Below are 25,777 nucleotides of genomic sequence, written 5' to 3'. Positions count from 1 at the left end.
GTGCCCTCTCCTGTCACCGCTCTGTCACGCAGAGGCCAGCTCACAGGACACAGGCACCCCTGTGTGGTCTGTGCCACCATCTCAGCAGTTGTCCAGAGCTGCCGGCCTTCCTTCTTCACTCTTCTCCTGACTGTTTCCCCTCTTGTCTGCGCTCTTTTTTTCTTCACTGACTCACTTTGCACAGGGTTTGTGCAGCCTGGGTACCCGTCTCATGTAGGTTGTAGTTTCTCTTCAGCCTTAACTGTATGGAGCTCACTTCCACGGGCAAAGACCGCTTTATTTTCAGCTCTCACTACAGCAAGGATTGTTTTCTCTTTCGACTTAATCTGAAAGCAAAGTGCAGAAAACACTCATCAACACCATCTCACAGGAGCCCCTACACAGCGACTGGCTCTCATGTCATCTCATTCTCTCTTTCTTAACAGATCATGTTATAACCTAAGATCACAGAAAGTCCTGATCACGTTTCTCTGCTGTCACCTGTGGGCTCCTCCAGAGCCGTGAAGAAGGGGAAACTCCAGCCCCACCATGAGAAGACTGGGTGAGAAGTGCCTTTGACATCTTGGGGAACAGCCACACCTTAAGAGCTAGTTTTAATTTTTATTTTTAGTAGTTCTGAAGGAGTGTAATAGTATTCTTCATTTCACAGTGATCCACGGGAGCAACTTTGTCTTCCTTCTCTGGGATGATGTTAGAGATAGTTTTATTAACAAGGGAAAAGTATGTCAGTTTGAACCACTCTCAGTCAAGGCATGAATTAAGCTGCCAGGGTTACTAGATTGGCTTCCAGGCAATACACTGCCTCAGGTGATTTAGTCTTCAGGAGTTATGAGTCTGTTCTTTCCCTTTCTGGTCAAGGTGTCTGTGCTGCTCCAGTAGTTGGCAGTGTGCAGAGAATCCAGCCTCATGACAGGCAAGCAGCCTGGACTGTAGCTTATATGATCTTATCTTGCTTTAGCAAAAGTCCTCTTTCTGGGTGTTCTAGCTGGTTGCTTCTTGCTTAGCTTGTTACTAGAGACTTTTGCCCCACCATCCCAGCTCTATGATGCCCTTATGAATCTCAAGCTAAGCTCATATCCTCTGCTTAATCTTATTTTCCTTTATGTATGGCCCTTATCCTCTCATTCCCTCTGCCTCTGGTTGCCAATGGAGGGAATGGGTGGGTCTCAAGCAGACACCGATGTCTTATGTGACTGCTGTAAAATCCATGAAGCCCAAGTTTTTAAGAGAAATTAGATGTTTTACCATTAGTTGTAAGGAGGCCTGACTGATTTAGATCGCTTCTTCCATTTCCAAGGATGACTTATATACTTAAGCTACATCCTACTGGCTTTAAGTGAAATTTTAAGTTTTCATTTTTTCATATTGCTCTCAACACATGATTTAGTCAGTTATGTTCCCTGAGCTTACAGTGCTGAACACAGGACATAGGAACAACTTTGAAAACCACAATTTCTCTTTTTGAGCTGTAATTTGGGATGATCATTCAGGCCTGCTGCTGAGTGTTCCAGAGGGTACATTTGTGAGGCACCTCTATCTCTGCACTAGAAAGGCTTTGGAGAGACTTGCTTAACAGTCATTAATCTGTGAAGGGTAAATAAGTCACCACCTCTGAGCCGCCTTCTTCCACCTTGCTGCCTGAGCTTTCCTGCAAACCACACCGTTATGCCATCCTTTCCCACCCCTTCCCTCTTGCTCACCTCTCACATTTTTGTCTGCAACCCATTTGAGAAAACGAACTCATGCTTTCTTGTAAATCTTCCACCTCCTTACTGCTACTGTGCGAGTAAGCTAGACCTGCAACAAGCACTTCTAAGTATTCCTCACTAGAGATGACTAGTGTTTTGTGAGGGAGCTGCTGAGGGTAGCATAAACTTCTCCAAAACTAAAACAGGTAGTGTAAGGTCTCTGCTGGCTTGGCTAGAGGTGAAAAAGATTCCCTGCCCCAAGCCCTGTAGTTCATCACCTAGTTATGCTGCTATTTCTACCCAAGCTGTTGGTGTTCAGCTTCTGCATTCCCTAGAAGCAGGTCTGCTATTGCATCCTGCGAGCCATCACCAGGCTGCTTCAGTAACTCATCTTTCCTTCCATTCACAGGTCTTCTGCGCATGGCAACTCAACCCATGTGAGAGTCCACTTATGTGAGTACCCAGCAGCACACTTTGCTGTCTGTGGACATTGACTGCCATCTAAGAGACAAGCCAGCTCCCTCCTCTCCCCTTAGAAGCCACTGTATTAGAGCCTCCATGTGCATTTGCTATGACATACATCAATGTTGATGAGAGACAGGAACACTGCCGGGTGATCTTGAGCTGCCAAAATAATCAGCTCTGTGCGCAACATGGCTTAAAGGAGTTTTCAGTTAGCAGCATGCATCCACTAAAGAACTTAGACACTCATATTTTTTCTGGGGACTTCCACACTCTACACTCTTGCCACACAGGCAAGGCGCTTTTGGCCAATCCTGTGGAAAAGCGGATGTATCGGAGCGTGGAGAACCTTCACTGGGCAACAGTAGCTGACTCTGGGCTGTATTCTCACTGCCGGAGCCTGGATAACGAGATCATCTTTCGCTATAGAGGCACCCGTCAGTGGTCAGAAGGCTGTGTGGATGTGGCCCCTGTACGGAGCACATTGGACTCTTTGAGAAATCTTTCCATCCGTCCTAAACAGACATCGCAGTCAGCACAGAATGTGCTCCTCCCTCCCTATGTCAAAGTGCCTCAGTGGCTCTTCCCTTCTGCAGAGGACAGAGCCCTACGCGAGGATGCCAAAAAAGAGCTGAAGGAGAAGCTGAGGCTGCACAGCAGTAAAGTGGCAGAGCCCAGCAAGCCAGTACGTCCACAGGCAGCCCTGACTGACCTGACAGCACAGGAGTTTTCTGAATGCCAGATGTGCCAGCAGTACAAGAACGGTTGTGCTGTCAGCTGCTGCACAGTTTTGGTGGAACATGCTGCCCTAAGACATGGCCTCACAGGGAGACAGAGACTCTGTGTCGCACACAGGATCATCAGTCCAGAAGACATCAAACAGGAGGCTCAGAGGAGGCTTCGGCTCCACAGGCAGAATAGCTCCCCTAGCTTGCCCTTCCAGCATGCTGAGGAAAGCCATGAGATGGAGAAATCCAGAACAGCAGAATCCCTTGAACGACTCAGTGGGGAAACAGATGTCAAAGAAACACTGGGGCAGAGCAGGAAAAGCCACTGCAAAGGGAGGCTGTACATACCCACCTTTGAGGAATTCAAGCAAATGATAAGTAAGGAGGCAAATTCATCTGCTGGCAGCAGTGAGACAACAAAGTGCTTGAGTGAGGGGCTGCTTGCAAACCAGCCCCTGGATGAGGAGAGCAATAGGAACATCTGTCCAGAAGGTTTGAGAACCAAAGCTGTGAATGAAGCTGCCATCACAGTACAGGACGATGATGATGTGTTCCAAGAAAACCACACCTCTGCTGGATTTTCGCAATATCCAGTCACGTGGGATGGTTTCAGGCTAAGCAGCCCTGAAGTTAAGGACAGAACTGTCCAGATCTCCAGCCTGGATATATCCCCAGTCCCTATTTGCTCTAGCCCTATTCCACGATCACCTTTGCAGGCAGTAGCAATATGCAGAGCTGGACAGGAGATCTTCAGTGGTGAGCAGCAGAAAGGAGAGACAAGACAATTAAATGATGTCCTCCACCTTGCAGGGCAGTCACTGGCTTCTGAAGCCCAGTCCTCTTGCTGTCCATCGCTGCTGTTAGAAGGCACGGACTTGTCAAGCTATGGAGCTAAGCTACAAAAAATGAAGGATGAATTCATAGGTTCAGCCCTGGAACTTATTAAGAAAAGGTAACATGCTCTGTGGTGTCACCTGAAAGTAGTTCCTTTGTTAGCTATCTGGTCTCTCTCCTGATATGTGCATTTAACTCCTGTAGCATAAATATGCTGTTGACAGAGGCTTTTGTCTCGAGGTCTCTGCAGTGTGTTGACACATCTTTAAGCCACTGATCTTAAAATCCATCTTCGTTTGGGATTAAGAATAAAAAGAAATTCATTTTGTGCACCTTAGTCCCTTAATCCTGGCCAGACAGCAGTTATTATATGGAGCAGTTCTGGTGCTCAGTTTCCCACTCATTTTTTTTTCTGTGGTAAATCATTGACAGGCCTTTTTTTTTTTTTTTTTTTTCTTCCCTGGAATATTTGTTAAAAGTATAAAACAACAGAGAGAGAAAAAACATTCACACAATCCCTTTGGAAAAAAAGATATAAAGTCTGTCCTGTCATTGCAGAACATTAATTCAGGTAGTGTGATGTGCAACAAAAAGGGCTTTCACTTACTGTCTTTGTGTAGTGAACTGGCAAACAACTGAGAGTAGGATGATTTCTGTGAGTCTCTTACAACCCTCTGGAGATCAGCAGAGCCAGCAAGTGAAAGTACCTACTGTCCCTCTGCCAACAGCAGCACTGTGAGCAAAATAATTGTGTAAAACCTTCCTCCTTCTCCAGTTGCTTTATTCCTCTCTCTGGGTAAGATGCTCACAAGGACTGCTTTCTCTGTCCTGGTTTTGGACACTGCAATCCTGCTACTTTCCTTCCTTCCAAAGAAATGGAAACTTTCCCATGCAGGCAAGTGGCACAGCAGGAATCAGCAAAGTTCTGGAAGTTAGGAACACCGGGCAGTGTCACTGTGAGCGCAGGCTGATGGGAAAAGGAGTGCTGGTGGAGTGGCTTGTTTCATAAGCCTGGCTTTCTGGACTGGCTTTGCCAAGAATTACATTTGACTGGCTTCCTGGCTGCTTCCAGCATCTGCAGACACAGTGTTGAAATGCCAAGGCATCAGCCTTGAACACTGGCTTCGTATCTGTGGAATGCTAAGAGCTCTGAGACTGGACTCTTCAGTATTAGAGATGATGTGACTTCTGCACAGGAATGGGAGTCATCTGAAATAGCCTCTATTGAGCTGTAGCTGCTCCTGTAAACAGAACCAGAATGATGAGCAGAAATACTTTAGCAACTCTGTAATCCAAAGCTTCCTTCAGCTGTCCAGCTTAGCCTTTGTGCTAGAGTATGAAAGCCTGATGAGGAAATAGACCAAAAAAAGCTGTAGCATGCAACCGTTTTCATTGAGTAGGCTATTTTTATCTTCAATGTGAAATGAAATACACGGAATGGCACAAGCTATGAGTAACAGCATAAGAACAGCTGTCTGGGCAGATCAAAGGTTGACTAAGTATCCGGAGCCTCAGGTGCATGCATAGAAGGCATACAGGAACTGGGTAGTGCATGTGGTATTTCTTCCTACTACCCTCTCTGCTTCCAAATACTTTCTGCTCAGGCCTCTTATGATTTCAGTGCAGTTTCTGTGCTTTTAATATCCTAGTAGCCTTTGTCTCTGTAAATGTATTTAGTCTCCCTAGTTGGGTTTGTTAAAATACATGGTATTATTTTGTAATCACCAGAATGGGAAATCATCTGAAAATGTGAATGGCAGTATTAGAAAGATTGTTTCATGTCAGTGAACAACTCTGACCTGTTTATTTTAGATAGTAACAACAGCTAGTGGTAGAGGCTGTTATTTGTTCAGGATAGCAGGAGGGAACTCATCTGTTGGCATTGTCAAGGTAGTGTTTAGTGGGAAACACTTGTTTCCTTTGGCTGGAAAAGTCTCCATTTTCCATCATTTCACCTGAGACTTAAAGAGGTGAATATTCGTTTATAACCTAAGCTGATTCTCACTACAGAGGTAGGAGACTTCTTGTCTTTTGGGTCCTACGTTGTGATGACTGGGCTACATTTTTTCCTAAGTCTTACATGAAAGGAGCTGAAAGCTGGGGATTTGGTCCCGTTTTCTGAGATAGTGGTCAGCAAGCCTTTGATAGAGATGTTGTGATGAGACAGGTGAAATTCTCTTCTCTTTCTGGTGGTTTTGTGTAAGTACTACAGTTCTACAAATCAGCTTTGTTTGGTAAGTTAATTGCCTTCCTGTTAATTTATATATATCCAGAGGGTTCAGTACATGTATATAACTATTCTTATGTTTTCACAAGGGACAGGAGGCAAAAAAGTTTCAGAATGCCAATTTCAGAGCCCTAGCAGCTGGATCCTCATGAGCCATGCCATCGTGCTTACAGCCATTGGTTAGCTGCACCTGGCTGAGCTCCCTCCCTCTCTTAGGAGGGCAGAGCACAAGGAAGGAGCAGTACACAGGGAGCATAGTAAGGTGTTGGGAGAACATTGTGAAAGGAGGAAAAAATGAGAAGATGAATAATCCCAGAGGTGTAAAAGAAAGGATACTCTAAACTCAGTTTACACCACTGTCTAGGTGGTGTGAGTGCTATGAAAAAGCAGCATGCTCAGCTCAGTCTTACAGTGTGAATCAGCAGAGACTATTGCAGGCTGTAAAGAGGAAGGCTGGCAGCAGTGATGGTCCGGCTGGGGAGGTACAGCTGCAGGAAGAAACGTACAGGGGAAGGGAAGGCTGAGAGCAGGGATAGGAAAGAAGCAACATCTAGCTTGGGCTGCCAGCTCACCAAACTGCTGTAAAAGTTACAAAGGAAAGTGCAGCTTCTTCCTGAGAGCGCGGTGTGTATGGTTGAAGGTGTCATGATCAAGAGAAGATAATATTCCAGTTTTGCTGCTAAGCTCGGATACACCCTGTTGCCTCTATGTGCCTCAGCATACTCTTTTCCTTTTTATTTTGTATATATAGCTATTCTGAGCAGGAGCAAATTTTGGAAACGTTTTCTGGCTGTGGCAGATCCTCATCAAGAGTTTCTTACTCCCCCAACCTCTGACATCCCTCCTTTAGGTGTGCCCTGCTCAGCTCTTGGTATTTTACCCAAATCAGTGAAATATTATCGAGATGATCTGGGTGGGAATATGTGAGGGAGGATATATTTCAAACGCAGGTGGTTTCAAAGAATTATTCTAGAATCCAGATCATGGCCACATACAGTGCTGAAGGAGTGATACTGCCACATGGTTGGGGACAGGAGAGAGGAAAGAGACAGGACCAGGCCAGTACCATGGGACCACAGCCCTGCTGTGTGCCTGTAGTGTTCTAATACAGATACACAGACTTCTCCAAGGCAGCGTGGGTTTTGGCCTCTCCTTCTTACAGGCCAGGAGGGTCGAAATGGCACTTCTAACTCCACAGAGCAGGACATTAGCACAGCAAAAGCCAAGAGTCTGCTGTTACACTGTGCCAATGCTGCACACCCACAGCTCAACTCTTTTTAATTTGGTAAATCTGGTGGTGTCAGCTGGGACCTGGAAGCACTGATGGAGGAAGATGAACAAGCATCAGCTGCAAAGTTGCAGACCAACTTTTTTGGCCTGACAACAAGAGCCAGTTTGTGTTCTGGGAGATTTGTTCCCTCTTCAGTGATTTCAGTATTGGCTGATGGTTTGTTGTCAGAGCCAACTGTCATTCATCGTAAAGAAAATGCCCATCTGTCTCATGTGTTTGCTTGTAGCTGGCAGTGTTGGAATTGTGCATTAGCAGTATGACCTACCAGCATCAGTTCACAAGTGAAGCCTTCAAAAAGAAGCAAATTTTATCCTATAAGATGTTTGTTAAGCATAAGGTACATTCATAACCTTAAATATTTCCAGCTTCCACTATGCACAGACATCCATATTCTGTCCTGACAACCCTTCTTAAAAGAATCCAAGCCCTAAGTAATCCCAAAATGAAAAAAATAAAATTATTCCAAGCAGGCTTCATTATGCATGCCAGAAAAGCGTCTTAGAGCCTGTTAAAAAAAAAAAAGAAGGAATTACAGGTTGTGTCACAAACTGCAGCCTTCAACTACTGTGTCAAGTCAGTGGTTTTGCATCAGACTATGTCTGTCTGGGGAGGTGTTATCTACAGGGAGAGGAGTGTGGGGTTGGAACAGGCTGCCTGTATCAGCCAGGCCAGGCCTCTGTTACCAGCAGACAGCTGTGACTAAGAGCACCCCAGAATTGCCAAGTGAGACTCAGAGGCTGCCAGTTATTTCAGGGCTCTTCAGCACACCAAAGGTCCTGATCACGAGCTCCCTGAAAGCAGAGGGAATCTTTCCAGTAGTTTCTGTGAGTTTGGGATCATATGAGATGAAGAACAGAGGGAGAGCTCCTTTAATCCTCTAATCTCTTCAAAGTATTGTGATTTCTTGCAGTTGATTTTCTTCCACGTGAGCAATATAGCTTCTCTGTTGACAGCATTTTTTAAATAGCAGGAAAAATGGATATAGCCTATTTAGAAGGAGGTTTTTCTGGTCCCAGTGGGTAAACCTCACACTTTATGAACACAAAATAGTGCTGTGAACACCTGAGACTTGATATCCCAGGCTGATGCTGGTATGAGTGCAATTACCCATTTGCACTGCTATAACAGAGCTGTATTTAGAGCTCCTGAAACACAGACACAGAAATCTATGCCAACAAGACTAGATTCCTGCCTGAACTTTCCCTGACCTGTTGTGACTGGGCTGATCAGACTGTGGCTTTCTGCTCAGTCTCATCTGGGTCAGGAATGGCAGGTAAGCTGCAGACATGATGTTCATCAGAATTTGCTTCTTTCCCTGCAGCTGCAATGCTGAGTCTGCTGCCAAATCCCCCTCTGAGGGACAGTGTGATCTGAAGGAAGACGATCGCCCACCTCCAGAGGACAGCCAGCAAGCCACAGCAATGTCCATGGCAACAGAGAGCTGGGAGAATAAGACAAGCAATGAGAAATCGAGTGATACTCAACCTGCAGGAAACGTAAGGGAGAGGAATTCACCTCTCATTTTGTATGTTTGTTTAGGACTTTTTCTTGTCAGAAGTGCTGAAAGATCTTTTTGTTGCAGAAGCTGGGCAGCTTGGCATCTGAGATCACATCAACTCCCATGATCAATTTATCAGAAGGACTTCTAGTGCCTATTTTATTACACTTAAGGAAATGGGAGTCAGCTGTGTGCCCTTGCCTATCTGCCACCGCAGGGAGTTCAGCAATAATCCCCCTGTGGCTTTCACCATGCCACCACCCCTTCATTGCTGCACTGACCAGGAGATCAGCCAGGTCTTTCTCTTGTCCTCACTTGTCAATCCATTAATGTAGGTGAGGCTTAAAGGCCTGGGCCAGCAGCTCTGAAATATTCACAGATCAGAGGGAAGCAAAGTTAGATCCCTGGAGGACTGGTGCAGTTGCCACTTTTAGAGCCTTAGCCAGGGCTATGTTGTTCACTTCTCCATGCTTATTCGACAGCTGTGGCCCAGCCACCACTGAGCCACTGTACTGACAGCTACAGAGCCACAGGGGAGAGGAGTTCTTGCTGTTGGAACCAAGAAAGACAGAGGGACCTGGCGTTTGTGATTATAGAATCATAGAACATCCCAAACTGATTGTGTAGAAGAGCTGCATTTCAAACCACATTGCTAATGAATTGCCTTTTTTCTCCTTTGGAACTGAAATCCAGTGGCTGCAAACCAGGCGTTGCTTTGACCGCTGCCTTGCTCCAACCCCGCTTGCCTTTCTTGCAGACCTCCAGTCCCAGCTGCCGCCGATCCAGCTCTGACATCGTCCATGAGAGCACGGATGGTGCCAAGGCCCAGAGGGAGTGCCGGCTGCGGCCACATTTCAGTGACCCCATGCCAACAGATTCAGTGAAGAGGAAGCAGCTGGAGCTGAAGATTGCAGCTGCAGCACGGCAGCACGCACAGAAGCGCCGGCAGGAGCGAGACTACGGTACGCACAGTCTGCACTCTGTGGTGGGCCAGATGCTTAGACCTGCTATTCTAGTGTAAATACTGTGTAACTCTACTGACCTGGGAGAGGGAAGCATTCCAGATTTAACCTCGATATACAAGAAATCAGGATCTATCCTGCTGTGTCTGTGTTCCTGTCTGGCAGATGGCAGCGGGAGAGAGAGCCCAAAACAAGTTCACAGGTATAGGCAGTGCAGGGAAGACAGGCTTCACCTGGGAGCCAATTACTTCTGATCTCCACTCCCTAACTTTCCAGCAGCAAAACAGGAGGGTAGACAGCCAACAACCCTGCTTTCATCAGATCTCCCCACTGGGGCTCCTGCTGCTTCTGGCTGTGCCAGTTTGAGTTCCCTAGGTGAGCTCTGTTCAGCTGGCAGTGCCTGTAATGATTTGTGTCTGTTCTCAGGTCCAGTGGTAGCAAAAGCCAACCTTGGCCATGGCAGCAGCTTTGATGAGACTCGGCGCACCCCACGTGGCTCCCTCCGTTCCAGACATCACTGGAGCAACGTCAGCAGCCTGAGCACAGACAGTGGGATTGTGGGTGTGAACGATGTCCGTGATGACCTGGATCCCAGTGAGGCCACCCGGACCAAGTCTGCAGAGGTGGAGAGGGCAGACAGTGGCATTAGCCAGATGTCAGCCAGGAAGTGGAGGAACAGGGCATCCGAAACACTGAGCTCCCTGCAGGCCTGGGAAGCCCACCGGCCCTGTACCGACTGTGGAGAAAGGGACCTCCCAGTAGAGACAGATATGCAGAACTGCAATCAGAGGCGGGCTGACCTCTGTGAGAAGTGCCGCAAGCGCAGGACGGAGCGCAAGGAATCTGTGCTGGAGTTTGTCAACACGGAGGCCAGCTATGGAGAGGACCTGCGCATCATCAAAGAGGAGTTCTATCTCCCCATGCAGGCAGCTGGGCTGCTGAGTCAGGAGCAGCTCCTTGGCATCTTCAGCAATATTCAGGAGCTCATTGACCTCAATGAAAGCTTCCTGGAGATACTTCAGGAAGAGATCGATCAGGCCTTTGATCAGGTATGATGCCTATGCGCTGAACGGGGCAGATAGGAATAGGTTTTGTGTTAGTGAGGCAGCACAGCTGGAGTAGGGGGATTGGGAGGTAGGATCATGGGTTCTGGTCATCTCCCCAGTCCGTTGCTCCCTCAATTACTGTAAACCAGTGATTGCAGTAGATCTGTGCCAAGTCACAGCTGCAGGCCTCACTGCTATGCTAGTCATAGAATCATAGAATGGGTTGGGTTAAAAAGGACCGCAATGATGATCGAATTTCAACCCCCCTGCTATGTGCAGGGTCACCAACCACTAGACTGGGCTGCCCAGCAAGTCATCAGCCATTTATCCCATTAAGGACCTAATTGTCCCATTACTATAGTTAGCTTTAAGCCAGATAGCTTGAACACTTTTAAGAGTGTGACCACAGGGTCACAGAGCTCAGTTTGGTCTGGCCAGCATAAGAGGACCGAGCTTGCAGGCCACATGCTCACCCAATCCTAAGGTGGTGTGAGGTTGCAGTTTATTGCAGCTTGCCTCTAGGCTGGCTGCAGGGCCAGACAGCACTGGCTGCTCCCTGCTCTGGTAACAACTTGCACCTACTTACAGCTCTGCATACCAGTTGCTTCTACTGATGCACTCTGCCCTGCACAAATAATTCTCCTATCCCATCAGTGTAGTAGGTAGAGGATGGAGAAATATAAATAAGATTCTAGAACAGCAGTTGCTGCAAAGGACAAATAAACAGCTTCACACCATCCTTTCCTTGAGGAACCAAACCCCACTCGTTGCTTTGTCAATTTCATCAGGACATTTGTACTCTAGGAAAACACATCCTTCTTCTCCCTCTCTGAAACCCTGCGCATCAAACTGAGCAACGTGTCTCAGAAACTGACAGCCTCTCTCACGCACCTGACACACTGAAGACAGATATGCACTGCGGTTGTCCTCTGTGCATAATTTCTTGAGACAATGGCTTCTACAGAGCTGTGGATTTCCCTGTTTCCTCCTCCATGTTGCCCTTTGCAGTCAGAGCTCAGTACTGCATCAAAAAGCTGCCAGCAGAGAATTTGCTCCCTCTCTTGCTGCTGAAATGAGTAGTAATTGCAGAGCACATCAGCATGCACCTAGACAAAGATAAAAGCACGATGTGGCACAAGATGCTTATATTTCTGATTAGTCTGGAAATCAAAGAGCAATTTACTATGAAATTTATTTTTCAATTAAGGATCAAAGTAGCCAGTAGGTGTGCAACTGATGGAGATCCTGCTTCCCAGCCAGTCCAGCTGCTCAGAACAAATGCAGAAGTTGCAAACTGCCATGTCTCTTCCCTGAGTTACATGTCTCCCCTGCCCATTTGAGCCTAAACTTTCTCTGTTAATTTATGCACTGCTGCATTAGTCTTCTGGCAGACCTGCCAGCAAGAAGGGCCCCTTAAAACCCTCCTGACCAGAAGGCTGACTCTGGCCTTTAGCTCCTGGTCTGTTGAGCTGGCTGAGCCCACAGAAGCAGAGAAGACATTTCTTTACATGTAGAAGAGCAAGCAGTTAGAGCAGCTTCCCTTCACCTCCCCATGTGCCACTTGCTCCTGGACATGCAGGGACTGCCTTTCCTCCAACAGGGTGAGCCCAGGTGTTTGCTCGCCATATCCTACAGGAAGTTTGTAGTGATAGGACTGAATGCAGGCTCTGTGCTTGTGCTTTTCCTGAGCTAACCCAGCAGGGGCTGTATTGCATGCTTGCAGGGGGATGATGACCTGATGACCGTGTGCATCGGTGAAATATTTCTAGAGTTCGTCAACATGTTGCCAGCCTTTCAGACCTACTGTCTTCAGCAGTCCTCCTCTGTGAACATGCTCAATGCTCTGGAAAAGGAGAAAGAGTTGCTCAGGTGAGAAGAGAGGGCACCAGGCTGAGGGCACAGCCTTCGTCAGCTCAACTAGATCAAAGTTTTGATGCTAATGTTCATTTGGGATAAACTGCAGTGTCTTGGGGTGAGGAGCTTACGTTATGCTTCAGAATATGTTCAGTCTTCAGAATGCTCAGTGAAGCAGCCTGTTGGTGTCCATCTGTGTACGGTATTTTGTGGTACTGGTGTTTGCCCACTGCCCACAGAGCTTGGCTTTCGCTAAACAACACCCAGCTAAGAACATTCTCAGTCCCTGCACCAGAGCACCAGTGGTTTGGATTTCCACTGGGAAAAACCACTGAGTGAAGTATGCATGACTTGAATGTTTCCCATTTCTAGCCCCAGCCTGCGTGGTGAGTCATTTCTCTGTTTCCCCTGCAACAGCTATAAAATGATGACAGTACCAAATTCTTGTTTAGAGAGCTTTGCAATCAAATGATGAAAGAACCTACAAGTTTATGTAACCTGGTATAAGCTGAGGTATCTGCCTTGGGCCTACGTCAGTGTGTACCAGAAAAAGATCACACCCTGAGTGTTTTACAGTGATTAACAGATGACTGCTAAGATATTACATTCTAGCATATCAGGCCCCTTGTCACAGTTCTGCAGCTGAGCATGGCTACAGACATTTTTAATTTTTGAGAAGACAGAATTCACAAGGCTGCTAAAACCAGAGCAGCATTCAGCAGCTGTCAGCACCTCGCTGCTCCTTTGCATTTAGGATTGCAGCATCTGCTGACAAAACAGCCACCATTTCATTCCTTCTTCTTAAATCCCTGCAGAATATTCCTCAATGTGTCCCAGAATGACAACACAGCACTGCGACGGATGAACTTGAGGTCCTTTCTGATGGCCCCTTTGCAAAGGGTCACAAAGTACCCGCTGCTGCTCAGCAGAATCATCAAGGCCACCACTGAGTACCACCCAGATCACGGCAGCCTGCGGGAGGCCAAGAGCCGCATCGAGTCCCACCTGGAGCACATCAACATGAAAACCAAGCAGGAAGGAAACACGTGGACCCTCCGCTCCTTTCGCCAAGACAGCAAGAAGAAGAGGGAAGTCATCAACATAGAAATGAGGGAAACTGCCCTCAAAACTGTGGGATGGCTGCGGGAGGAAACACGATTTGTGATGGAGGGATCTCTGCAGCTGGCCCAGCCCCCTGATGGCCAGTGGGTAAAGAAAGGCAGCAAGACCCTGAAGTTTCAGAACATGCAGGTCCTCCTCCTGGTGAATATGAAACGTGTGTCTGAGTCCAGCCTGGAGTCAGCTGAGCCAGGGCCTGTGAAGGATGCTGTACTGGTACTCATCAGGGACAAAAATAATGGGAAGTTCCATTTGCTCAGGGAGCCCTTGAGGCTGAGTAATTGCATTGTCTCCACTGATCCTGACTGTGACGACACTTTTGAACTCATTGAAATCAGGAGGGAGGCGTTTGTGTTCCGGGACAGCGACCGGGCACGGACTCACCACTGGTTCCGGCAGATCAGGCGGTACTCGCGGGAGTTGGGCTCCTGGAAGAAGCGTCGAAACGCACTGCCCAACATCATGATCAGCACGCCTCATACCAGGCCCTGAAACCGGGGTGGGCAGCACGCAGTGACACTGGGCTTGGCCAGAGCCACATGCGAGGACCCCTGAGAGCCTGGGTGGCTTGAATTTGCTCTGCTTCATGGACAACGTGGAAAGAGTCTGATGCATGAACTACTTACTGAGCAGCACTGGAACCAAATGTTACAGCCTAATCCCAGTCTCCAGCCTCAGGACTCAGAGCCTGTTTGTGGCTGATGAACATACACAGAGGGGCCTGCTAAGGAGCAGACCTCTGGAGGAAAATAATGAGTTTAACTTGTTAATATTGCACTGTGGGAGAATGACGTATGATGCTTGCTTTTGCATGAATTCTGTTGAAAGCCAGTCTTGATAACATGAGAGAGGTTTCTACCATTGACTATATTTCATCAGCATTAGGTAAAGTCAGGGTCAAAATTAGGTGCAGTATTATGCAGAAGAGGAGAAAAGTTGGAGAAAATGTTTTCCATCGCTACTCCTAAGGACTGTATTTCATTTTTCAATTGTATCTTCAGTCACAATACTTGTTTTAAAGGTCTTTCATATTTAATCCAAGTCAAGTAGGAGTCAATTTACTCTGATCCAGCTGCATGCACACAGCACACGAGAAAGGTCAGATGATAAAAGGGGTTCTTGCGTGTGCACCCCAAATACATGTAAAGACCATTGGAAGAGCAGTATCCCCCCAGTGGAAGTCTGTATTTAATGGACTTAGAGACTGAAACATTACACTGCATCTAAAATATTTCAGAACTGTATGTAAATATGGCTCTGCTACCACTAATAGTGAACTTAAAATGCAATTATTTAAATGATGTAATCTAGTGTATTTCAAAATTTAACTGGAAGGAACAATTTACATTGTCCTGTAGAGAAAACATAAAAGCTTTTAATAATTATGTTTCAATGACTTTAGGTGGGTATTTTTTAAAAGAAATATTTGGGTTTTCTGGAGTAGATATTTCATTTGATGTGAGTGGCATTTGAGTGAACGATTGCCTGTGTCTCCTGAACAGAATTCAGAAGTAGTCCTAATGAAACTGGGAGGGCAGTGCAGCCCTGCTGCCCTCAGAAACAATAACTGGCACAAAACGTTGTGCCTGGCCACAGTCCTGCCTGGGCGGGTCAGGCCCCAGTACGTGAGAAATGAGAGCTGAACCTGAGACCACAAAGCTCCCCTGTAAGGTCCAGCCTCTCTCAGTTCCTCGGCAGGGAAATTACTTGAAGATGAACGGTGGTAAAAGGCAAAAAGGCCCTAACCTTTTCAGCCTGACATTACCACTGACTGTGGCCCTACGATTACACCATCAGCAAAATGTCACGCTGTGACTAACACGACAAAGGCCATGTTACAGCCTGAGAGGCTAAATTAAAGGAGCCTGAATTTTGGTTGGCAAATTTCAGAGAACAGTCCTTAAATGTTCATTCAGCTCCCCAGGGTAAGGACAAAGCCAATCAGCATTATTCACCATCAACAAGATACTTCTGATACACATAAGGAACATATTTGTGTATCTCTCCAGAGATCGGCATCAGCTAGCCCACAGACAAAGGCAGACAGGGCTGTCTCTACAAAGGTGGGTAGGCTCTGATCCTGTAAGGTCTCCATTGACCCAACACTTAAGTAGGCCTCCACAGTGTATCCAGGTTTGTCCCTCTGCTGCAGCTGCTGGGGCTCCTTGTTCTGCTCCGGGTGCTGAAGAAGACACCAGCAGTGAAACATGCTTGCTGGCTGCATTTTTTCTTTAGTGCTTTATTTTGTCCATGAGAAAATAGGAGTATTTGCATCCTCTGGAGACATTGCAAACATATATCCAAGATGAGGGTGGCAGCACGCTGCAGTGAGCCATAGCTGGCAAAATGCCTGTCAGGGCAGCAGCACAAGTGAGCTGGCATTCCCTCCAGCTATTTCTAGCTGTTAGACAACAAATTGTTTGTTCCCCAAAACATGCACTGAGCAGCCAGTGAATAGCATGAGGCACTTATTTTAATTTGTTGTTTGTTTTTCAAATAAATTGACACAGAAGCAGAGCAGCTGCTGGATGAAGACTTCTGCAATGCTCTCATGACAGATCCTCATCGAACCGCCTTTGAGCCTCATTCTCATACCATGCAAAAAACAACAGCTTGTTGTGCCTTCATTTTCTCTCCCACGATCAGAGCAATGCAGCATCCTTCTCTTCATTACCTCCCGTGGCAGTTGTGTTAAGAGAAGACATAAGGACAGTAAGCGTAATATGTTATCCATATGGCAAGTGGCTTTCACAGCCACAAAGAGCTGCTGCTGCGTCCTGAGATGCCAATTACTTTCCAGTGTTTTTCAGTTCTCTCCATTTCAATTCACACTCAAAACCAGAGGTGAACTGTTGGTACAGTCATATATTTAAATCAAGCTATTGCTGGTCTCCTTGGCTGCTCCAAAAGGTTAGGGAACAATAAGTATATGGAAAAGATCAAATTTTCAGTATCAATCTTGCATTTGGATGATCATTCTGTTTTTCAGGTTCTGGGTTCTTTTAAGTATGATAGGAAATAGGCAGTGTTTGCAGCAGCCTGCCTGGCTATTTCCTCTGCACCAGGCACACTCCCAAAAGAAAGCCCATGAATAATTGCCCTGTGTTGAGTTACGAACAGAACATGTACTTGGTGCTGTAGCCCTGTCCTAAAACAAGGGAACAGTACAAGCTCTTGGGTCTGGGACATCTGCTATGGTAAGGGACAGACTGATTGTGGAACATGCCCCACTAGACAGTTGTGTTTTGAATATTATCTTTTACGTATCCAGTGTGTACTCAGCTGCTTGCCTGCTTTTAAATTACAGGTGTTGAAGGGAGCACAGCACTGAGCGGTCTCTTCGGCCCTGCGAACGCTCGTGCTGTGGGGTGAGCCTGCACAGGAAGGGTGAGCAGTGCCAACACATTAACAAGGCAGTAAGTTTCCATAATCCTCAAGTACCTTTCTGAACCTGGATGGTCTCTCTCCTGGGAAGTTGCAGGTCTTTCAGTATCACATGCACACATCTTCCTGGGCAGCCCTAGAGATTAGCCGTGCTGTACTTTTCCATTTCTGATTAACCTGACAAAATGCTGTCATAACACAGTGCTTGGAAGCAGGCTACAAGCCAAGGAAGTCATTTGTTCCAAACTGGCCTTCTTAGGACTATACAATACTTTTATGCCTCTCAGAATTCATGACTGACAAAACTAAGATTACTTTTCAAGACTCCTTCCAACTTACCTTGTTGGTATAAGGAGGACAGAAGGAAGAGAGATCCTTCTGGGATAAAGGGGAAAAAAAAGAAGAACGTCAAATTACTCCCTTAATTCATTGCAACTCATAAAGAACCATTAGCAGGAATTTAGTATGACTCTTACTGGTAGCTTACCAGGAAAAAAAAAGGGGGGAAGAAATTGTCAGTCTTTATCATAGAGTTTGAGATCAAAAGGTGCCCAGAAAGACAATGCTGGATTAAGATTTCTCCATGAGATCAGGACCCAAAGAAGGAGAGAAAATCCACTTCAGGAGTAAGCATGCTGGGTGGGAAAACCTGGAGAAAAAAGAACAACAAACATGAGGAGACAAGAGTAACAGCTTTAGAAAGCAGAGACTTCTGCCCTAGAGAAAGATCTGTCTTTTAGGCTGAAGGAAATGGTGAATCTCATTCTGTCCCCAGCATCCTCAGCAGGACAAGGATTCACATCTTCTGGCATCACATCAAAGATACCTCTTCAGGCTTTATGGATAAAGCATCTTTTTGGGATGTCAGTTTTGCTTCCCCTTAGTACACGTGCTGAGGATCTTACATTTTTCCCAACAGAAGCAGTTTGGACGTTTGTATACCCAGTGTGAATGTGCAGCTGAACCAACGTTCAGACAAGAGCATGCTCCCCCTTCTTTCAAGCAAGGGCTTGTTTTGGGACAGTCACTCGCAGGCAGGGCAGTGCCCCAGCGATGGCTGCCCGGAGCAAGCCAGAAGTGGCAATGAACACAAGGAGAAAAACCTGCCTGGAAATAGATATCTTAAATAATTTACGCCTGGCTCACAGCAAGCGTACAGGAGATGCTATGCCGTAAAGGACTGTTCCTTTCAAAGTCAAACACTTACTGACACCCCTTGAACTGAACAGGCAGCCAGCTCTCTGGACAGCCTCTACATTTCAATGGAGCTGCACCACATGACCAAACAGCAGACAGCAGTCAGTCCTTTGATGAGGGAGGATGGGCTGCTGATGAGCAGCCGAGGTCATTATCCACACGCAGAGCCAGGAGTCATCCGTGTTTACTTTCTGCTCTTGTTAATTGCATTGGTGTGTAATGACTTTACTGGCTGAAAAAGGGGAGTGAGGTTCTACAGCACAGAAGGCACTGCTCTGCAGTAAAGGAAGACGTTGTTTGCCCGTAGAGAAAATCCTCAGCAGTTGCTAACAACTGGAAGCAGTTAATGACTGCAAGAAAATCAGGCAACTTAGCAGATAGCACTACAGCTCAGCAAACACTTAAATCAAGCACCACAGGGTGAGGAAGGAGCCTCCCTCTGCGTGCTGGCACATGGTGTGCAGCGCTGTGCAGTGAACCGGGCTCGGAGCAAGCACCTCCAAAAAGGATTGTTTCAGCTAGAGCAGTTCCTTAATCCAGTTCATTGCACAAAGACGTGTGCTGGCACCAGAAAAGGGCAGTCTGGAGGTGATGATGTGCCCTTTAACAACTGCCAGCTCGAAGAGGGTGCTGGGCTCGGGCTGAAGTTTATCAATTCCAGCAGACAGAGCTGGTTAAACAACCACCCTGAAGTCTCCGCTGCATCCTGTGCTATGGCACTGCTCACCCCTATTTCCTGAATGGTTTCAGGTCAGTACTTTCATTGATCTGCAGGGATTGAAAGGCAGTGCTATTAACAAATAACAGTTAATCAACTATTTGAGTACCCTTTTTACTGAAGCAAAGAAGCAGCAGAGAAATGACGTCAAGATGGAGGAAAAAAGCTGTAAGCAAACACAAAGACAATCCAAGAGAGCGCTCGCTGGAACACATTTCAGGCCAAAGTGGTTCAGAGAACAGCTGTGCTGGCTGTTGAGTCAGACTCTCTGGTGCTCCTGCACTGACTCACTCCCTCCCCTCCCAGCTGCCCGCACACGCTGCAGTGTGTTCAGTACCAAGAAGGAGTTGGTTCAGAGTTCTATTATGAGCCATCAAGCTTCTGCAGACTTCAGAGCTCTGCCTCTCCTTGGCATTCCTGCTCAGGAACATGATTTAGCAGAGGCTAGTTAGTTATGGTTGTATGGTTAGGCTGTGGTTGGACTCGATGATCTTTAAGGTCTTTTCCAACCTGAGTGATTCTGATTCCCCACTGACTCACCTACTCCATTACTGCTGGGAAAGGGGAGGGTCAGAGAGGAGAGACCTCCAACTCAATTCTGAGTCTTCCCTTCTTTCCTCTGCTCCCGACTGCGAGACATAAGTACAGCTTATTTAGCACCAGCATTAAGTGCAAATTCACCATCCAGGCCAGGAGATCCTACAAGCTGTCTGTCCAGAGGAAGCTCCAGAAAGATGCATGCGCCCATCTTTTCCTGCTGCAGCTTAGGGAGAATGTTTGCTGTTTCTTTTTCCCTTCCCCAGACCCAGCTTGGTAAATACACTATGCAGACTGCCTCTTGAAAGTAATGCTTTTCCAGAGGAAGATGCTAAGCTCTCACAGAACCTAGGAACAGGAAAGAACAAGGGGTTTGCGAAACACCCGAGGGGAAGGTGACGCTGCAGTGTCAGGCACTTGCTCTTCATACAGCCTTTGACAAAACAATGCCATGACTTGCAGACTTTAGAAGCCCTGAGACTTGCTCTTCCAGTTGTCCCTCTCACAGCTCCAGCATGTCTGCACGTGTGGCACAGCACTGCTATCTCACCAGCTGCAGAAAGCCACAGGAGATGCAGAAGCTGGCGGATCTGGCATCTACTGAAAACTGTCTAAGTATATGGGATTCAACATCAGGAAGCAGAGCTGTTCCATGACCAAACACATCCAAAGCTGCTGGGACATTAAGCCAGCATAAAGCCTTAACACATGTCCTGCAACAAGAAACCCGTCCTGCCAGGTGGCCTCACATCCCAAGCCCACATGCCAAGAACCCTCCAACCTGAGTGGCACCAGTCTGATGCTCAGGAAGCTTCTAATTCCTCTGCTCCCACACATTTCCTGTGTAAGCTTGGTCCCAGTCTCAGAGCCCAAGGGCGTTGTTTCATGAGCCTTTGCTTTAGATGGTAGAACTGGCTTAATTTCTTCCTTCCTCCCACCTCCACAGGGTTGAAGTGAGAAAGAAGCAAACAGTGGCACAAGGTGAGAACAAACACACACTTTTAAAGCTGGACTCAGTGCCAAGGGCCTCAGGAAGTTATACCCTCATTTTCCTCAGCTGTGATAGGGGGACACTATCTGGCTGTTACATGGCAGGATGAGGACAAACGTGAAATATTATGAGACACTCTGAAGATAAGCCTTGCTGCATCTTGGACATGGCATTAATAGCCTCCTTCATATCTCTCTATTTTAACTTGTTTAACAATTTTTTTTTTTTTTTTTAAGTTCTATCAAATCTGTGTGCAGCTTGACTAGCACTGACTAGCACTCTGCTTGCCAGCTGGTGACTGTGCTCCATGTAACAGCGTACACCCAAAGTGAGCCCACATACACATGAAGGCTGAATTTGAACTACGGTACTTCAAGTTAAGCTCCCAGGAAGGAAAGACAGGAACATCAGATAATCAGACAACAGAGTTACCAAATGGCCAAAGAACAGTTTTTATTGGCCAAAGTAACCAAGAAACCATTTTCTTCCAATAAACAAAATAAAAACATAACTGAAACAATGGGAAACGTTTGTCAACTAATTGAAACACTAACTAACCCACGTAAGCTTGATTGTTCATATTCATCCTCTGGAAATAATCCTCCTTCTAAACAAGCTGCTTCTTTCTCTTGTGCTACTGCACCCCCTGAAGTAAGAAAGTGGAAAGACTCAAAGTCATCAAGGACAAGAGAACAAATGCTCTGGGAGGTATGGATCTGTCCATTCGCACAGATGGAAAAGGCTGTTGGTATCTGCAAATATCTCACATGCAAAGTATCTGACCCTAACAGTTTCCCTTTTGGGGGGCATACATTTTACTGTGTGAACTTTTTTTTTTCTAAACCCAGGAAACAGTACAATCATGGCCTATACAGGTTGTTAAAACTCAAATTCTACCTGCACTTTGTCAGTTAACACTTCTCTATTCATAAACTTTGCTAGTTCAAAAGGAAATAAAAAGCTACGGAGTTCCTAATGTAAATGACTGTGTTGAAACTCAACATTTACTCATGTCAGTAAATGAGACAGCAGTCAGTAAAAGCAGATAGTTGAGAAAGCCTTGTACACTCTGGTAGCAGGCACGTTGGAGGGGAAAAATGAGAAAGATGCACCTGGGTGTAATACACCGATTCCAAGGGGAGATACACTAACTGGAGCCATTCTAAAAGATCTGGTTAATAAAAGTTATGCAAACCTGTTCAACTTAACTGATGTAGGTGAAAACTGAAAAAAAAAAAAACCAACACAAAACAACAGAAAACAAAACAACCCAGTGTCTTAGAAAATCCATACTGATATTTATAGACTGTGCTTTTAAGATGTCACAAACATCTGCACCAAGCTGCATGCTGTGCACATATCTTTAAAGGGGTGTGAGTAGAAACAGCTGCAGCACACAACTCCCAGAGTACTGAAGCAACACTACAGACCCAGTGAGAATTCTGGCTTGTGGGAGTTACTGACCACCTGCTGTTGTGCACAGAACAGCAATGTGTGTTCTGACAGAGGAATTTAACTGGGAACAGAGGGCCTGCAGCGCTAACTTACACATGATTTTACAAAACATTTTGAGATCTAACACCCATACTACACCTTTTGTAAGAAAATAGAGAGCAGCTATCGGCTGCAGTTCTTCTAAACTACTGTAGGAAGGCTTTGCTAGCATGCCTCCAAACTTGGCAACCATTTGAGGTAATCAACGATGCTATTAAAATCAGCATCCTTCATTTCTCTCCACCCGCACCACCCGCTGCATCCTTATTGAGTCCTCTGATGGACAAGTCATAAACCACTTCCTCAATTTTCTTGACGTCGTACTTCAGGCCGTCGTAACGCTTCCTCAGGGAGTCGTTCTTCAGGTTGAGGAGACGGAAGCCCGAATCCAACTCGTTGATAAAAGTCGAGATGCGGAGCGGGCGAGAATAGTCACCGGCTGTGACGCTGTTCACTGCCAGCCTGGCCTGGGAGAAGAGGCACAAATCACCTGGGAGAACGTCAGAGGAACACACCCAACCACTCCCCCTTTCCCATCGTTTCCTTTAGCAAATGCAGCAGATCTGTTGACCAGACTCGTGAATTTTCAATCCAGAGCCTCGATTAACACTTAATACATCAGTGAGGAACAACCCTGACATGCAGACAAGCAGTTGGCTAAAGGTCAGACTCATTCAGATACAAACCATAATTCCACAAACTACTTGGGACATTTAAAACAATACCAGCTACTTCTATGTCAGTTTCAACCCAAACGTTTGCATGGATATCTTCCCTACCAGCTCACTGGCCAGAGTCAAGACACCAGAAAGGTAGTCTTCAATGTCCAGGTGGAAGCCCCTCTCCCGATCAGCTTCAACTAAGAAAAAAGCAGAGTGGTGATCAGGTGATACTGAACATGAGCAGAAGCCAGCAAGCTGAAATTGCATTTATTTACTGGAGCTAATTTGAAATATCAAATTTACGAAATATTATTACAAAATAAAAACATCCTTTTCCTGTATATGATGCAATTACTGCCTCTTCATAGCATTTTGATTTAGCATCTTTTATATCCTCAACCAGACTTGCAATAGGTTATAATTAATCTAACAAAATAACTGAATTTACATAGAGCAGAGAGGTCTACAGTTCTTTTGGTGTTTTTTTTTCCCCCTCAAATTCTGTGCTCTGAGAGGCAACGGTTCTCTCACAGCATAAAAAAAATCTTTTCTTTTTAAACACCAAACCAAAAGGTGAGAAAAACAAGCAGTCACCCTTGTGTTATTCTTTTGGCAGAGAGGCAGTCTGCATGCACGCTCTTCGCAATGAAGAACTTACTAATGCATAACTACTTTTGTTTACATTCAGTTTTCCAATTCCAAGCTACAACACCTGAAAACTTCACAGGTTTTCTCTCTTCTGTTACAACGAACTTACTCCCAAGTATTTCTGCAACAGCTTCTCGGGTCACCAACGTTTCTGTCTCCAAGTAGACTACAAACGCTGCCAGAAACACCAACCGCTGAAGCACAAACCTCCAGTGCTCATGAAATCTGTTGAAGGAAACACCAAATCATGATAAAAAAATAAGCAACATCCATTACTGAGGAACGAGCATTTCAGATGTCTGCAGTATAGACTGTTTTCTACCATTACACATCACACTCTGCAAGATTATTTGCTCACCAAACTACACTAAGCTTGAAATCCATTCCTCAGTCCCCCAGAACTACCCCTTTGCTGAACATCAGCACTGCTCACAGCCCTCACGCAGCTGCTCAGCTCACTGTTTCTCAGGCTGTCACACCCACCAGACAACCACCTCCTTCCCTCCTGTCTCCCAGCAGCACTTCTGAGCTGGCATTCTTGGTCTATGATTTGTTCTTGCTATACACTGTCCCCTTCTGGTGGCAAATAAAACAAAGGCAATGACTTCATTTATGATCTGTGGTATCAAACAGCTACTTTGTGGCAGATTTAGAGCCATGTTTTCAGAAATGTCCCTAACCTAACAGCTTAACTGAAATTAATGGAGCAGCAAATGCTTTCACAAACAAGGGGCGCTCCAACAGAACACCAATTTCTTAAGTTTTCCTTTCTAAGATCTCACACTAGTCTACTGCTCATCAGTTCTCAAGCAGAACTGCTGGGCCCATAAGCCTTTAAATCACTCCGCTGAAGTAATGGTGCCAAATACACTCGCCCCATACTCAGATCCACCTGTAATACTGATCAGCAGGAAACTTGGTCTTCAGAGATTCCATCTGTGTTCTTACTGTACCAAAGTGTTCCCGAGCCTTCTGACATTTCTTTGGTACTGAAAAAGAAACAATGCAACGTTCAGTGCTCGACAAAAAACAGGATTTTGAAAACAAAGAGTTGTAACTGCACTAATGCTCCTCTGAACACACTGCTCACTTTTGTCCAAGACAGCTCACCAACATTCAGGTTGCTCTGAGCAGTCATAGCTACAGCACCAGGCACATGGAGGTCACAAATACCCCGGAGTTTTGGCTCCTTAGCTTTGAATTTGAGACAAGACACTCCAGTGTTACTTATGGAACACTGTTAATGGTGACTAATTACTTCTGCCACAGAATTTAAGCTGTGGGTGAAGTCTGCATTTTGTAGAGGATATTGATTGAAGAAAACATCAGGTCACACAATCACACAGAAGTAATGGGAGATGCAAACGGACAGAGGAAGAAAGGGATGAATAAAGGATCAACGTGTTATTCACCTGCAGACTGAACCAAGGAGCAAATAAGGCTGGTACCCATGCATAGAACGGGGCTACAAATGTGTAGTGATGAGGGACAGATGAGAAGAGGATATGGGGAAAGGCTGAAGGGGGCACTGAGTGCAAGGTCAGACAGACCCCATCTGAGGTAGAAGAGCTGTACTTTTAAAGGCCTGTACATGCAGTACTGCAGCCTGACACACTGAGCAGCAGCACGCACTGCACTGAATGGTTCTGTCATCAGTCACTACAAAAGAGCCGCAGCCCCACAATGAAGGAGGCCAGTGGCAGCTCCATGGGAACAGGTTTAGCCAAGAGCTATTTTAAATCCCTGGAGAAGGGAGAAAAGCTATGGTGCAATATAATGTTTTAAGTACCAGCAACCAGTACAGAAAATTGCCCTCTGTCAAACTTCCAGTTATCACACAGTTCTATGAAGGTAACTCGAGCCACCCCTCGCCCTTCCCTTCGGCATTACAGATTGCCTTGCCTGGTTTAAATCTGGTAAGTGCTTTCACTGGCTCTCTGCTATCTCCTCGAGTTCCACCTCTCTACTCCAACTGCTGATAAAAGACTCATTACAAAGGACCTTGCAGCAGGGAGCAGCAAGCTGCCACTTGTGATGGCACAAAAGAGGGCACAGCACACAGCACGGCTTCTTTTGGCAGCAGCACCAGCTCAACCGGCACAGAAATACAGCTGCAGTGACCAAGCGCCATTACTTTCACTGCCACCTGTCACCTTCGAGAAATTCTAAGTATTAAGAAAGCTCCAATTATAGACGTTGATATAGAACGCGGGGCTAAAGCCCTTAGTACAACAAAGCCCGGGCTACTCGTCCCCACGACGACTCCTGCGCTAGCCAGCTTTACTTCTTTACCACGAACCGCCTCGCACTCACTGTCTTGGAATCCGTTCCCTTGGTGCACCCCCTGCAGCAGCGTCAGCATCTCGCGGGCCGTCTGCTCCAGCGCCTGCACGACCTTCCGGATCTCCTGCGGACACACATTGCCGCCGCGGCTCAG

At 46.3% G+C, this 25,777-nt stretch overlaps 2 protein-coding genes across 3 annotated transcripts; one reads left to right on the top strand and one right to left on the bottom strand.

Annotated features, from left to right (window-relative positions):
* The first annotated feature begins 400 nt into the window (after window positions 1-400).
* On the top strand, window positions 401-20,876 carry LOC100546146. 2 transcript variants are annotated; one of them, XR_004160352.1, is made up of 8 exons: window positions 401-541; window positions 2,098-3,830; window positions 8,552-8,726; window positions 9,486-9,690; window positions 10,117-10,739; window positions 12,460-12,605; window positions 13,406-15,772; window positions 17,017-20,876. XR_004160352.1 is itself a non-coding variant. In XM_031554233.1 (7 exons), exons 2-7 carry the CDS (start codon window positions 2,260-2,262, stop codon window positions 14,199-14,201), a joined length of 3,516 nt encoding a protein of 1,171 aa, XP_031410093.1. In that variant the 5' UTR covers window positions 401-541; window positions 2,098-2,259; the 3' UTR covers window positions 14,202-16,421. The 2 variants fall into 2 exon arrangements, 1 of the variants encoding a protein (XP_031410093.1); XM_031554233.1 differs by lacking the exon at window positions 17,017-20,876 and having other exon boundaries at window positions 13,406-16,421.
* Window positions 20,877-20,972: 96 nt separating this feature from the next.
* On the bottom strand, window positions 20,973-25,774 carry TSN (translin; the record flags this gene model as incomplete). The annotated part of the gene is made up of 5 exons (XM_010713931.2): window positions 20,973-22,497; window positions 22,810-22,889; window positions 23,450-23,565; window positions 24,233-24,329; window positions 25,654-25,774. Coding segments are annotated over 5 exons (651 nt in total), but the record flags the coding sequence as incomplete, so codon positions are not given.
* Between the last annotated feature and the right edge of the window lie 3 nt (window positions 25,775-25,777).

Source organism: Meleagris gallopavo, chromosome 7 (genome assembly GCF_000146605.3).
Source record: "Meleagris gallopavo isolate NT-WF06-2002-E0010 breed Aviagen turkey brand Nicholas breeding stock chromosome 7, Turkey_5.1, whole genome shotgun sequence".
Classification (NCBI taxonomy): Eukaryota; Metazoa; Chordata; class Aves; order Galliformes; family Phasianidae; genus Meleagris; species Meleagris gallopavo.
This window is presented reverse-complemented; position numbering and strand designations above follow the sequence as displayed.